The sequence below is a fragment of the Heloderma suspectum genome, chromosome 15 (assembly GCF_057233095.1).
Source record: "Heloderma suspectum isolate Gila_16-S chromosome 15, 16-S_ref, whole genome shotgun sequence".
Classification (NCBI taxonomy): domain Eukaryota; kingdom Metazoa; phylum Chordata; class Lepidosauria; order Squamata; family Helodermatidae; genus Heloderma; species Heloderma suspectum.
The window spans coordinates 6001184-6014509 of NC_139472.1; the positions used below are offsets into that span (position 1 = coordinate 6001184).

Genomic DNA, 13326 nt, shown 5'->3' on the forward strand with positions numbered 1-13326 from the left:
CTTTAGATCAGCGGAGTTAGGACGGAGGGAAGAAGAGCATTTGTAGCTGAGGAGAGTCGTCTCTTTAGATCAGTGGAGTTAGGACAGAGGGAAGAAGAGCATTTGTAGCTGGAGAGTCGTCTCTTTAGGTCAGTGGAGTTAGGACGGAGGGAAGAAGAGCATTTGTAGCTGAGGAGAGTCGTCTCTTTGAATCAGTGGAGTTAGGACGGAGGGAAGAAGAGCATTTGTAGCTGAGGAGAGTCGTCTCTTTAGATCAGTGAAGTTAGGACGGAGGGAAGAAGAGCATTTGTAGCTGAGGAGAGTCGTCTCTTTAGATCAGTGGAGTTAGGACGGAGGGAAGAAGAGCATTTGTAGCTGAGCAGAGTCGTCTCTTTAGATCAGTGGAGTTAGGACGGAGGGAAGAAGAGCATTTGTAGCTGAGCAGAGTCGTCTCTTTAGATCAGTGGAGTTAGGACGGAGGGAAGAAGAGCATTTGTAGCTGAGGAGAGTCGTTTCTTTAGATCAGTGGAGTTAGGACGGGGGGAAGAAGAGCATTTGTAGCTGAGGAGAGTCATCTCTTTAGATCAATGGAGTTGGGACGGAGGGAAGAAGAGCATTTGTAGCTGAGGAGAGTCGTCTCTTTAGATCAGTGGAGTTAGGACGGAGGGAAGAAGAGCATTTGTAGCTGGAGAGTTGTCTCTTTAGATCAATGGAGTTAGGACGGAGGGAAGAAGAGCATTTGTAGCTGAGGAGAGTCGTCTCTTTAGGTCAGTGGAGTTAGGACGGAGGGAAGAAGAGCATTTGTAACTGAGGAGAGTCGTCTCTTTAGATCAGTGGAGTTAGGACGGAGGGAAGAAGAGCATTTGTAGCTGAGGAGAGTCGTCTCTTTAGGTCAGTGGAGTTAGGACGGAGGGAAGAAGAGCATTTGTAGCTGAGGAGAGTCATCTCTTTAGATCAGTGGAGTTAGGATAGAGGGAAGAAGAGCATTTGTAGCTGAGGAGAGTCGTCTCTTTAGGTCAGCGGAGTTAGGACGGAGGGAAGAAGAGCATTTGTAGCTGAGGAGAGTCGCCTCTTTAGATCAGTGGAGTTAGGACAGAGGGAAGAAGAGCATTTGTAGCTGAGGAGAGTCGCCTCTTTAGATCAGCGGAGTTAGGACGGAGGGAAGACGAGCATTTGTAGCTGAGGAGAGTCGTCTCTTTAGATCAGTGGAGTTAGGACGGAGGGAAGAAGAGCATTTGTAGCTGGAGAGTCGTCTCTTTAGGACAGTGGAGTTAGGACGGAGGGAAGAAGAGCATTTGTAGCTGAGGAGAGTCGTCTCTTTAGGTCAGTGGAGTTAGGACGGAGGGAAGAAGAGCATTTGTAGCTGAGGAGATTCGTCTCTTTAGGTCAGTGGAGTTAGGACGGAGGGAAGAAGAGCATTTGTAGCTGAGGAGAGTCGTCTCTTTAGATCAGTGGAGTTAGGACGGAGGGAAGAAGAGCATTTGTAGCTGAGGAGAGTCGTCTCTTTAGATCACTGGAGTTAGGACGGAGGGAAGAAGAGCATTTGTAGCTGAGGAGAGTCGTCTCTTTAGGTCAGCGGAGTTAGGACGGAGGGAAGAAGAGCATTTGTAGCTGAGGAGAGTCGTCTCTTTAGGTCAGCGGAGTTAGGACGGAGGGAAGAAGAGCATTTGTAGCTGAGGAGAGTCGTCTCTTTAGGTCAGCGGAGTTAGTACGGAGGGAAGAAGAGCATTTGTAGCTGAGGAGAGTCGTCTCTTTAGGTCAGCGGAGTTAGGACGGAGGGAAGAAGAGCATTTGTAGCTGAGGAGAGTCGCCTCTTTAGATCAGCGGAGTTAGGACGGAGGGAAGAAGAGCATTTGTAGCTGAGGAGAGTCGCCTCTTTAGATCAGCGGAGTTAGGACGGAGGGAAGAAGAGCATTTGTAGCTGAGGAGAGTCGTCTCTTTAGATCAGCGGAGTTAGGACGGAGGGAAGAAGAGCATTTGTAGCTGAGGAGAGTCGTCTCTTTAGATCAGTGGAGTTAGGACGGAGGGAAGAAGAGCATTTGTAGCTGAGGAGAGTCGTCTCTTTAGGTCAGTGGAGTTAGGACGGAGGGAAGAAGAGCATTTGTAGCTGAGGAGAGTCGTCTCTTTAGGTCAGTGGAGTTAGTACGGAGGGAAGAAGAGCATTTGTAGCTGAGGAGAGTCGTCTCTTTAGGTCAGTGGAGTTAGGACGGAGGGAAGAAGAGCATTTGTAGCTGAGGAGAGTCGTCTCTTTAGGTCAGTGGAGTTAGGACGGAGGGAAGAAGAGCATTTGTAGCTGAGGAGAGTCGTCTCTTTAGATCAATGGAGTTAGGACGGAGGGAAGAAGAGCATTTGTAGCTGGAGAGTCGTCTCTTTAGATCAGTGGAGTTAGGACGGAGGGAAGAAGAGCATTTGTAGCTGAGGAGAGTCGTCTCTTTAGATCAGTGGAGTTAGGACGGAGGGAAGAAGAGCATTTGTAGCTGAGCAGAGTCGTCTCTTTAGATCAGTGGAGTTAGGACGGAGGGAAGAAGAGCATTTGTAGCTGAGCAGAGTCGTCTCTTTAGATCAGTGGAGTTAGGACGGAGGGAAGAAGAGCATTTGTAGCTGAGGAGAGTCGTTTCTTTAGATCAGTGGAGTTAGGACGGGGGGAAGAAGAGCATTTGTAGCTGAGGAGAGTCATCTCTTTAGATCACTGGAGTTAGGACGGAGGGAAGAAGAGCATTTGTAGCTGAGGAGAGTCGTCTCTTTAGGTCAGTGGAGTTAGTACGGAGGGAAGAAGAGCATTTGTAGCTGAGGAGAGTCGTCTCTTTAGGTCAGCGGAGTTAGTACGGAGGGAAGAAGAGCATTTGTAGCTGAGGAGAGTCGTCTCTTTAGGTCAGCGGAGTTAGGACGGAGGGAAGAAGAGCATTTGTAGCTGAGGAGAGTTGTCTCTTTAGGTCAGCGGAGTTAGGACGGAGGGAAGAAGAGCATTTGTAGCTGAGGAGAGTCGCCTCTTTAGATCAGCGGAGTTAGGACGGAGGGAAGAAGAGCATTTGTAGCTGAGGAGAGTCGTCTCTTTAGATCAGTGGAGTTAGGACAGAGGGAAGAAGAGCATTTGTAGCTGGAGAGTCGTCTCTTTAGGTCAGTGGAGTTAGGACGGAGGGAAGAAGAGCATTTGTAGCTGAGGAGAGTCGTCTCTTTGAATCAGTGGAGTTAGGACGGAGGGAAGAAGAGCATTTGTAGCTGAGGAGAGTCGTCTCTTTAGATCAGTGAAGTTAGGACGGAGGGAAGAAGAGCATTTGTAGCTGAGGAAAGTCGTCTCTTTAGATGAATGGAGTTAGGACGGAGGGAAGAAGAGCATTTGTAGCTGGAGAGTCGTCTCTTTAGATCAGTGGAGTTAGGACGGAGGGAAGAAGAGCATTTGTAGCTGGAGAGTCGTCTCTTTAGATCAGTGGAGTTAGGACGGAGGGAAGAAGAGCATTTGTAGCTGAGGAGAGTCGTCTCTTTAGATCAATGGAGTTAGGACGGAGGGAAGAAGAGCATTTGTAGCTGAGGAGAGTAGTCTCTTTAGATCAGTGGAGTTAGAACGGAGGGAAGAAGAGCATTTGTAGCTGGAGAGTCGCCTCTTTAGATCAGTGGAGTTAGGACAGAGGGAAGAAGAGCATTTGTAGCTGAGGAGAGTTGCCTCTTTAGATCAGCGGAGTTAGGACGGAGGGAAGAAGAGCATTTGTAGCTGAGGAGAGTCGTCTCTTTAGATCAGTGGAGTTAGGACGGAGGGAAGAAGAGCATTTGTAGCTGGAGAGTCGTCTCTTTAGGTCAGTGGAGTTAGGACGGAGGGAAGAAGAGCATTTGTAGCTGAGGAGAGTCGTCTCTTTGAATCAGTGGAGTTAGGACGGAGGGAAGAAGAGCATTTGTAGCTGAGGAGAGTCGTCTCTTTAGGTCAGTGGAGTTAGGACGGAGGGAAGAATAGCATTTGTAGCTGAGGAGAGTCGTCTCTTTAGGTCAGTGGAGTTAGGACGGAGGGAAGAAGAGCATTTGTAGCTGACGAGAGTCGTCTCTTTAGGTCAGGGAGTTAGGACGGAGGGAAGAAGAGCATTTGTAGCTGAGGAGAGTCGTCTCTTTAGATCAGTGGAGTTAGGATAGAGGCAAGAAGAGCATTTGTAGCTGAGGAGAGTCGTCTCTTTAGGTCAGTGGAGTTAGTATGGAGGGAAGAAGAGCATTTGTAGCTGAGGAGAGTCGTCTCTTTAGATCAGTGGAGTTAGGACGGAGGGAAGAAGAGCATTTGTAGCTGGAGAGTCGTCTCTTTAAATCAGTGGAGTTAGGACGGAGGGAAGAAGAGCATTTGTAGCTGAGGAGAGTCGTCTCTTTAGATCAGTGGAGTTAGGACGGAGGGAAGAAGAGCATTTGTAGCTGAGGAGAGTCGTCTCTTTAGATCAGTGGAGTTAGGACGGAGGGAAGAAGAGCATTTGTAGCTGGAGAGTCGTCTCTTTAGATCAGTGGAGTTAGGACGGAAGGAAGAAGAGCATTTGTAGCTGGAGAGTCGTCTCTTTAAATCAGTGGAGTTAGGACGGAGGGAAGAAGAGCATTTGTAGCTGAGGAGAGTCGTCTCTTTAGATCAGTGGAGTTAGGACGGAGGGAAGAAGAGCATTTGTAGCTGAGGAGAGTCATCTCTTTAGATCAGTGGAGTTAGGACGGAGGGAAGAAGAGCATTTGTAGCTGGAGAGTCATCTCTTTAGATCAATGGAGTTAGGACGGAGGGAAGAAGAGCATTTGTAGCTGGAGAGCCGTCTCTTTAGATCAATGGAGTTAGGACGGAGGGAAGAAGAGCATTTGTAGCTGGAGAGCCGTCTCTTTAGATCAATGGAGTTAGGACGGAGGGAAGAAGAGCATTTGTAGCTGAGGAGAGTCGTCTCTTTAGGTCAGTGGAGTTAGGATGGAGGGAAGAAGAGCATTTGTAGCTGGAGAGTCATCTCTTTAGATCAATGGAGTTAGGACGGAGGGAAGAAGAGCATTTGTAGCTGGAGAGCCGTCTCTTTAGATCAATGGAGTTAGGACGGAGGGAAGAAGAGCATTTGTAGCTGGAGAGTCGTCTCTTTAGATCAATGGAGTTAGGACGGAGGGAAGAAGAGCATTTGTAGCTGAGGAGAGTCGTCTCTTTAGGTCAGTGGAGTTAGGACGGAGGGAAGAAGAGCATTTGTAGCTGGAGAGTCGTCTCTTTAGATCAGTGGAGTTAGGACGGAGGGAAGAGGAGCATTTGTAGCTGGAGAGTCGTCTCTTTAAATCAGTGGAGTTAGTACGGAGGGAAGAAGAGCATTTGTAGCTGAGGAGAGTCGTCTCTTTTGATCAGTGGAGTTAGGACGGAGGGAAGAAGAGAGCTTGAAGCTGAGGAGAGTCATCTCTTTAGATCATTGGAGTTAGGACGGAGGGAAGAAGAGCATTTGTAGCTGGAGAGTCGTCTCTTTAGATCAGTGGAGTTAGGACGGAGGGAAGAAGAGCATTTGTAGCTGGAGAGTCGTCTCTTTAAATCAGTGGAGTTAGGACGGAGGGAAGAAGAGCATTTGTAGCTGGAGAGTCGTTTCTATAGATCAGTGGAGTTAGGACGGAGGGAAGAAGAGCATTTGTAGCTGGAGAGTCGTCTCTTTAGATCAGTGGAGTTAGGATGGAGGGAAGAAGAGCATTTGTAGCTGGAGAGTCGTCTCTTTAGATCAGTGGAGTTAGGACGGAGGGAAGAAGAGCATTTGTAGCTGGAGAGTCGTTTCTATAGATCAGTGGAGTTAGGACGGAGGGAAGAAGAGCATTTGTAGCTGGAGAGTCGTCTCTTTAGATCAGTGGAGTTAGGACGGAGGGAAGAAGAGCATTTGTAGCTGGAGAGTCGTCTCTTTAGATCAGTGGAGTTAGGACGGAGGGAAGAAGAGCATTTGTAGCTGGAGAGTCGTCTCTTTAGATCAGTGGAGTTAGGACGGAGGGAAGAAGAGCATTTGTAGCTGAGGAGAGTCGTCTCTTTAGATCAGTGGAGTTAGGACGGAGGGAAGAAGAGCATTTGTAGCTGGAGAGTCGTCTCTTTAAATCAGCGGAGTTAGGACGGAGGGAAGAAGAGCATTTGTAGCTGGAGAGTCGTCTCTTTAGATCAGTGGAGTTAGGACGGAGGGAAGAAGAGCATTTGTAGCTGGAGAGTCGTCTCTTTAGATCAGTGGAGTTAGGACGGAGGGAAGAAGAGCATTTGTAGCTGGAGAGTCGTCTCTTTAGATCAGTGGACTTAGGACGGAGGGAAGAAGAGCATTTGTAGCTGGAGAGTCGTCTCTTTAAATCAGTGGAGTTAGGACGGAGGGAAGAAGAGCATTTGTAGCTGAGGAGAGTCGTCTCTTTAGATCAGTGGAGTTAGGATGGAGGGAAGAAGAGCATTTGTAGCTGGAGAGTCGTCTCTTTAGATCAGTGGAGTTAGGACGGAGGGAAGAAGAGCATTTGTAGCTGGAGAGTCGTCTCTTTAGATCAGTGGAGTTAGGACGGAGGGAAGAAGAGCATTTGTAGCTGGAGAGTCGTCTCTTTAAATCAGTGGAGTTAGGACGGAGGGAAGAAGAGCATTTGTAGCTGGAGAGTCGTCTCTTTAGATCAATGGAGTTAGGATGGAGGGAAGAAGAGCATTTGTAGCTGGAGAGTCGCCTCTTTAGATCAGTGGAGTTAGGACGGAGGGAAGAAGAGCATTTGTATCTGAAGAGTCGTCTCTTTGAATCAGTGGAGTTAGGACGGAGGGAAGAAGAGCATTTGTAGCTGGAGAGTCATCTCTTTAGATCAGTGGAGTTAGGACGGAGGGAAGAAGAGCATTTGTAGCTGGAGAGTCGTCTCTTTAGATCAATGGAGTTAGGACGGAGGGAAGAAGAGCATTTGTAGCTGGAGAGTCGTCTGTTTAGATCAGTGGAGTTAGGACGGAGGGAAGAAGAGCATTTGTAGCTGAGGAGAGTCATCTCTTCAGATCAGTGGAGTTAGGACGGAGGGAAGAAGAGAGCTTGAAGCTGAGGAGAGTCGTCTCTTTAGATCAGTGGAGTTAGGACGGAGGGAAGAAGAGCATTTGTAGCTGGAGAGTCTTCTCTTTAAATCAGTGGTGTTAGGACGGAGGGAAGAAGAGCATTTGTAGCTGGAGAGTCGTCTCTTTAGATCAGTGGAGTTAGGACGGAGGGAAGAAGAGCATTTGTAGCTGGAGAGTCGTCTCTTTAGATCAGTGGACTTAGGATGGAGGGAAGAAGAGCATTTGTAGCTGGAGAGTCGTCTCTTTAGATCAGTGGAGTTAGGACGGAGGGAGGAAGAGAGCTTGAAGCTAAGGAGAGTGTACCTAGGTTAGTTTACCATGTGCTGGGGATCTAGTGACCCTTTTCTTGACCTTTTTGCTCTTTCCTTTCAGAGATCTGTGTGGGTGGAGTGCTGTGCTTCTGCTGTGCAGAACAGCCGGAGGGTAAAAAAAAAGTTCTTTACCAGTCATTTCCTCTGCGGTTCGGCTTCAGTGCAGTCACAGCTGAAGCCTTCTAGGGCTGTGTCCGGTCTTCCAAGCCAACCAGGGATGAGGAGCTAGTAGAAATAATCCTTTCATTAAAAGACTCCTTGTAAAGGCTTTGGAGACTTCCTCTCCACACAGCACCCTGCTATCCACTCTTTGCTCTGGCAGTTCTGTTTGCACAGCGATGAAAGCAGACGCTGGCCTGGCTCAGCTTCTATGCTAAATACTCGACGGAATAGGCTCCTAGCAAAGTGGTGTAGGTTCTTCCCATCTGTGGGTCGTTCCCCCTTTCCGTTTGTAAGTCCCAGCATCAAATCTTGGCTCTTGCAATGAGTTCATTAGGCAATCTTAAGCAAGAAGCCCTTCTCTCAGCCTGCGATGTGGGGATAATAATACTGACCTGCAGCAGGGTTGTTGCAAGGATTATTGAGATAAAACACTTTATAAAAGCTCATTAACTTATTAAGAGACCATTTCTTCAAATGTAGGTATTATTTAGGATAACAGTATTCTGGACTTGGTTTGGGGCAGGTCCCAGGGGTCTGGGTCCTGGGTCCCTGCAGGAACTATTTATCAGTTGAAGTGGAACAGAAGTGGATACATGGTCCAATTCTGGCAGGTTTGCCAGGTCCAGAGCAGGAATCCAGGATAATGGGTTAGAGCCTGTTGTGCTCCAGAATTGTTAGACCACAGCTTCCGTCATCCCCCATCCAGCTGTGAATGATGGGCGTTGTAGTACAACACATCTGGGGGGTGCAAGGATGGAGAAGGTTGGCTAAGGCAGTGTCCTCATGCTAGAGAAAAGTTGTTCAGATGGAGAAAAGCCAGATCTGTGGCTAGGACTTTGTGGACGGGGACTGGCCATTGAGGGTCAGCTTACTGAGTGTTGGTATTCTGTGCCGACTCAAGGTTTTTGAGGCTCCTTGGGCAAAGCACCTTCAATGGCCCCCCTTTCTCAGTGAGTCTCCTTTCTCACCACCATGGTCACCAGCCGCTCTTTCTCCTCCTCCTCTTCCTTATCATGGCTTCCGCTCGCTTGCTTGACTGGCAGAGAGCCAGGGAGCAAGCAGGCCGTGGCATCTCCTGCTCCTCCTTCTCACCACTGCCATTGTCTTGAACAAAGTGAGAGGCAGATGAAAAAGTGGGATTTGGTGGTGAAGAGGAAGAGCAAGTCCAGGGCGCTCTTGTCTGTGGGCCCCTGCTGGAGTAGGTGCCCTTGGCAGGTGCCTGACTATGCCTATCCTCAGTGCCAGCCTTGCTGGTGCTGACCTGGAAACACACAACTCCGTCTACGAGGGCACAGGGTGCTGGTGGCACAACAGCTGAAGTGTCGGGAGTTCTGATTGCCGTGAGCCCCATTTCAAGAACCTCAGCACCTTTAAGAAGAGGTTGCTTGGCTAACAGGTGGGGGGAATGTAAGATTTTTGTCCAAGTGGACAAAAGTAAGATGCAGGTGTGCGTTTCCTTTTGTGCATGCAGGCGTTTGTGTGCGTGTGCCAAAATGTTTCCAGGTTTGTGAATTCAAGAATGTAGGAGCACGCAGGTCTTCTTAATCTGGTCTCGACGGGAATGTCCCGCTCATGATGGCGCAAGAAAGCGACCTAGCTACTGGCCTGACGCTTTCCTGTTTGATGTGTCAGCTGGTTGGCCGCCGGGCGGGTCACACACAGTCCTGGCACATACTTCATTCCTGGACTGTCCCTTGCCACGGGGAAGTTTTTAAGCCTGGCTGTCACATGGCCGAGCTTGCTGAAATGAATGGCCTTGCTTTACAGTAAATCTATACCTTTTAACAGGTTTATCCCCCAATCAATTAATTCCTGTAGAAGGTTTTCGTCATCCCCTTTGCCGGTTGCCAGGTCTTGGGCGCGAAAGTAGATTTATTTCCATAATGGATCCAGTGATAATTATTTCACTATTTGCTGGGGGAGGGGAGGGTGAAAGGCTGGCAAGAGATTTATATGGTGCGGCTGATGCAGTTTCTCGCCCTCTTCGTTTTTTACGATCTCGGCAGTCATCGTCGTCTTGGCAGGGGACGGCTAGCACCGGTGGGATTTGCTTCTTAGAAGCAGAGTTTTGATCAAGGAGTGACTTTGAAAGTATGAGGGTCTTGGGAAGGGGGTAAAAAAAATAAAACGGCTGCGCCTTACCGTAGCCGTCTACGGCTGTTTTACCAGAACAGTTATTCTGGGATAGTAACCCTTGAACTTGCTTCCATTTCTGATCTGTTTACATGTCTTTCGGCCTGGGGGCTGGATTCCATTTTGGAGAAGCTCTGAGGGGCTGCATTCCAGCAGTGCATAGGCAAAGGGGGTGGCTAAAATGGGCCTGGGGAAGAGGGCGTGGCCACCTGGAAAACCTGGCAAGGTTCAACACCTATGCAGGCCCTTAGTTGTCCTTCCGTTCTCTTCCTCCTTATGTTGTCCCCTCGCCTCTTCCGTGAAGCCTTTGTCTTTACTTTATTTTTAACATGTTTACATCATTACATTTATGTGTAATAATTTATGTGATGGCCACCAATTTGGATGGCTTTAAAAGGGGGTTAGACAAATTCATGGAGGAGAAGGCTGTCAGTGGCTACCAGTCCTGATGGCTGTGTGCTACCTCTGGTACCAGAGCCTGTGTACATCAGTTACTGGGGAACATGGGTGGGAGGGTGCTGTTGCACTCATGTCCTGCGTGTGGGTTTCTGTGGGCAGCTGGTCAACGACTGTGTGAACAGAATGCTGGACTAGAGGGACCCTTCGTCTGATCCAGCAGGGGTCTTCCGATGTTCTTATGTACCGTTGGAGTCGTTCTACAAACAGATCTGTTCTTCAAGTTTAGCTCCAGTGAAGGAAACCTCTAAAGTAGAACCAGTGTTTGAATTATGAGATATGTGTGCTAATAATTTCTCCCTCTTCCTCCCTCTCCCTCCCGCTCCCAGGCTTGTGCCCACGGCTCGTTTCTACCCTCTGCGCATGCACTGCGTCCGGGCTCTAACCCTGCTGTCAGAGAACACTCGGACCTTCACTCCCGTCTTGCCCTTCATTTTGGAGGTGAGCCTTCTGCCTGGCGACGTGCATGGCAATTTACAAAATGCCAGAGGACAGGTTTCTGCCTTGAGGGGCTTGCAGACTAAAATTCAACGTTGGGGAGGATGACAAAGGGAGGGAAATGGAGGCAGGGATGATCAGGGGAAGAATATGCATGTATTTCACTTGTAGTTGCTTGGGCGAGTTACAGTGGGATGTGAAGAGAGTGCCGGCTCCTGGTTTTCGGGGGTCCTTGGGCAAGACACCCTCAGTGGTCCCCTCCCTTATTGAGTCTACAGTCTCACCGCCATGGTCACCGTCTGCTTCTGCTGTTCCTCCTCTTTCTCATCATGGCTCCCACTTGCTTGCTGGACAGGCAGAGAGCCAGTGGCATCTCCTGCTCCTCCTCCTCACCACCACCGTCTTCCGGGCCAGAGCAAGAGGCAGGAGGAGCAAGTCCAGGGGGCTCTTGTCAGTGGGCGGCTGCTGGGGTGTGGGCCCTTGGCAAGTGCCCGGCCATGCCCACCCTTGATGCTGGCCCTGTGTGGGGACCAAGGGGGTCGCGGGTGGGGGGAATCATCTAGCCTGCTTAGTATCAGCCTCTCCAAAGCACTGAAAACTCAGAGGGCCATGTTTGAGTCGGGTAATCCTTTGGTAAGGCTCTTGTGGGGTGGGTAGGCTGCCCTATATTTATATTACTTTGCAGACTTAATACGCTTCCGTTCAAGTAACAAGACCTGTACTGGCACCTACGCTCTGACAACTCTTTATGCCAGAGGATCATCCTTCTGCCAAGGCAGCAGAATTTTCCAGCAGTAGGCAAATCCCGCCACCATTCTTGCAGCTTTAATTCCATGCAGTCTGGAGAGATGGAGGTGTAAATCTCTTGAGATCTCGACTGGTCATATCTTCCTGCCAAATTAGTTTCCAATAAGCCATTGCTGACTTCCCCAATAGCCTCCTTGGCTATTGGCCTATGATGCTGGCCGGCACAAGCTTTAAGGTGGGGGTCACTTTGAGGAGGGGATGGAGTGGGGCAGCCTCCCACCCCGCAAGGGTTTCCAGGATGTATCGCCACCCAGGATGTATCGCCTCCCACCCCGCAAGGGTTTCCAGGATGTATTGCCACCCAGTCCGTCCAGCCTTCGGGTGGGGGGGACCTCGGCGCTGGAGCCAAATCTCGGTTCCCTGCATAGCCGCGCCCATTCGCCTGGCGTCAGCTCGTTGGGCAGCTTCCCGGCTTTTGTGCAGTGTTCTCCCCATCCTAAAAGCTTGAACGGCCTCTCCTAAGGCGCAGTTAATGGCAGGAAGAGCTTTCAGTTAAAGTACATCGGTTCTTTTTTGTAATTTGTAGCATTTTGCATTTTGGCCATGCCCTTTTTGCCTTCTGCCCCAGCCACCACTGGAATGTGGCCCCTGAGAGCTTCTCTGAAACTGAATTCTGCCCTGGGGCTGAAAAAGGTTCTCTGGTCGTGCCCAAGGCACTTCTTTTGCCTCCAGTCTGACAACTGGGAAGCCCATCTCAGGCATTTCCATGGGCCGGATTCACTTCTGGGGCTTCTTGCTGCTCACACGCACAACCTCCCCCGATGGGCTTTATTTTATTTCATTTCTCACCAGCAACTGGGCCACCAGCATCGAATGGGGTGTTCCTCCCCCACCATACAATGTGGAATTGGGCAGGGGAAGCTAGGGTTGGACAGTGCCCCATCGGCTCATGTGAACAGCAGCCAGGGTTCTGCTGGGATTGTATTCTGGTGCAAAGAAAGGACTTGCCAGGGTTTGCCTTTTTGGCCCCCTCTTGCATTGCTCTTCCTGCAAAGCTCCAGGTCTGCGTGTATGTGTCGTTTCAAAAAGAGAGAAAGATGGCAGATGGTGTGACCGGAGGAAGCGGGGCAAAGCTGCTGTTTGGGAATTGACCAAGCCACCTTGGTTCGTTGCTAATCGTAGGGAAGTGGAAAGGCTCCTGCGGGTTTTTAAAATGTTGTTGCAGACATCCGTTCGTAAACCACATCCTCCCAGCCCCGTAGCAGCCGGTGAGGCCTCTCGGTCTCTCCTGGACCCCTTGCGGCTTCTGGGCTGCCTCCCCCCCAATCTCGTGCGTCTTTTTCCTTCCTCTCTTCTCGCTCTTGTGAGTTTCCGCTGGTCGGGTTTAGCGACGGAGCACCTTTCACCCTCCTCCCCCTCCCTTACTTTGCTCTGTCTTTATCCTTTCTTTTCTTGACCTCCGGTAGATAAAAAACAGCCTTTCTTCTCGCGGCAAGCCACATATATCAGCCCAGCCGTTCCAGTGGTTTGTGCATGCTTTTCCTCTCGGCTTCCGCCACTGGCCACATCCGATGATGCTGGGGCATTTTGACAGGCACTTCGCCCACCTGGGGGTGGGGAAGTGATAGGGACTGGGAGCCTGCATTGCTGTTGAATTACTTAGTTTATGTCCCTTTAAAAAAAAATGTATGGGGTGGTGATGGAATAAGCTGCTCCAAATACACACGCTTCTTAAATCTTTTGGTTTCAGTGGATGAATAGCTGAATTGCTCCTCCATGGAACCTCACAAGATCATCCACTTTTTAATAGTTATATATTATAGGTGGATTTTTTTAATCCACCCTCCTTCCAAGAAGCTCAGGGTGGCATTCATGACTCTTAGCATTTACCCACCCACACATGTTCTCACAACAAGCATGCAAGGTAGGTTAGGCTGTTTGGTTTGTTCGTTTTACAAGTTATGCTGAGAATATAAATATTCTTGGGGTGGCTCGCACTAACTTAAAAAATAAAGCAAACATGACAAGGTTAGTAACATAATTAAAAAGCATAAAGCAGTGAGGTTGTGTGTGTGTGTTTTTTTTTAAAGACAGCAATGA

At 49.4% G+C, this 13326-nt stretch overlaps 1 protein-coding gene across 1 annotated transcript in view; it reads left to right on the top strand.

Annotated features, from left to right (window-relative positions):
• NOC2L (NOC2 like nucleolar associated transcriptional repressor) overlaps positions 1 to 13326 on the top strand; it is an 85662-nt gene that overhangs the window by 35698 nt on the left and 36638 nt on the right. Inside the window, exon 12 of the mRNA XM_084821699.1 lies at positions 10371 to 10482. Within this exon, the coding sequence (XP_084677825.1) occupies positions 10371 to 10482 (112 nt within the window). The remainder of the gene's footprint in view (positions 1 to 10370; positions 10483 to 13326) is intronic.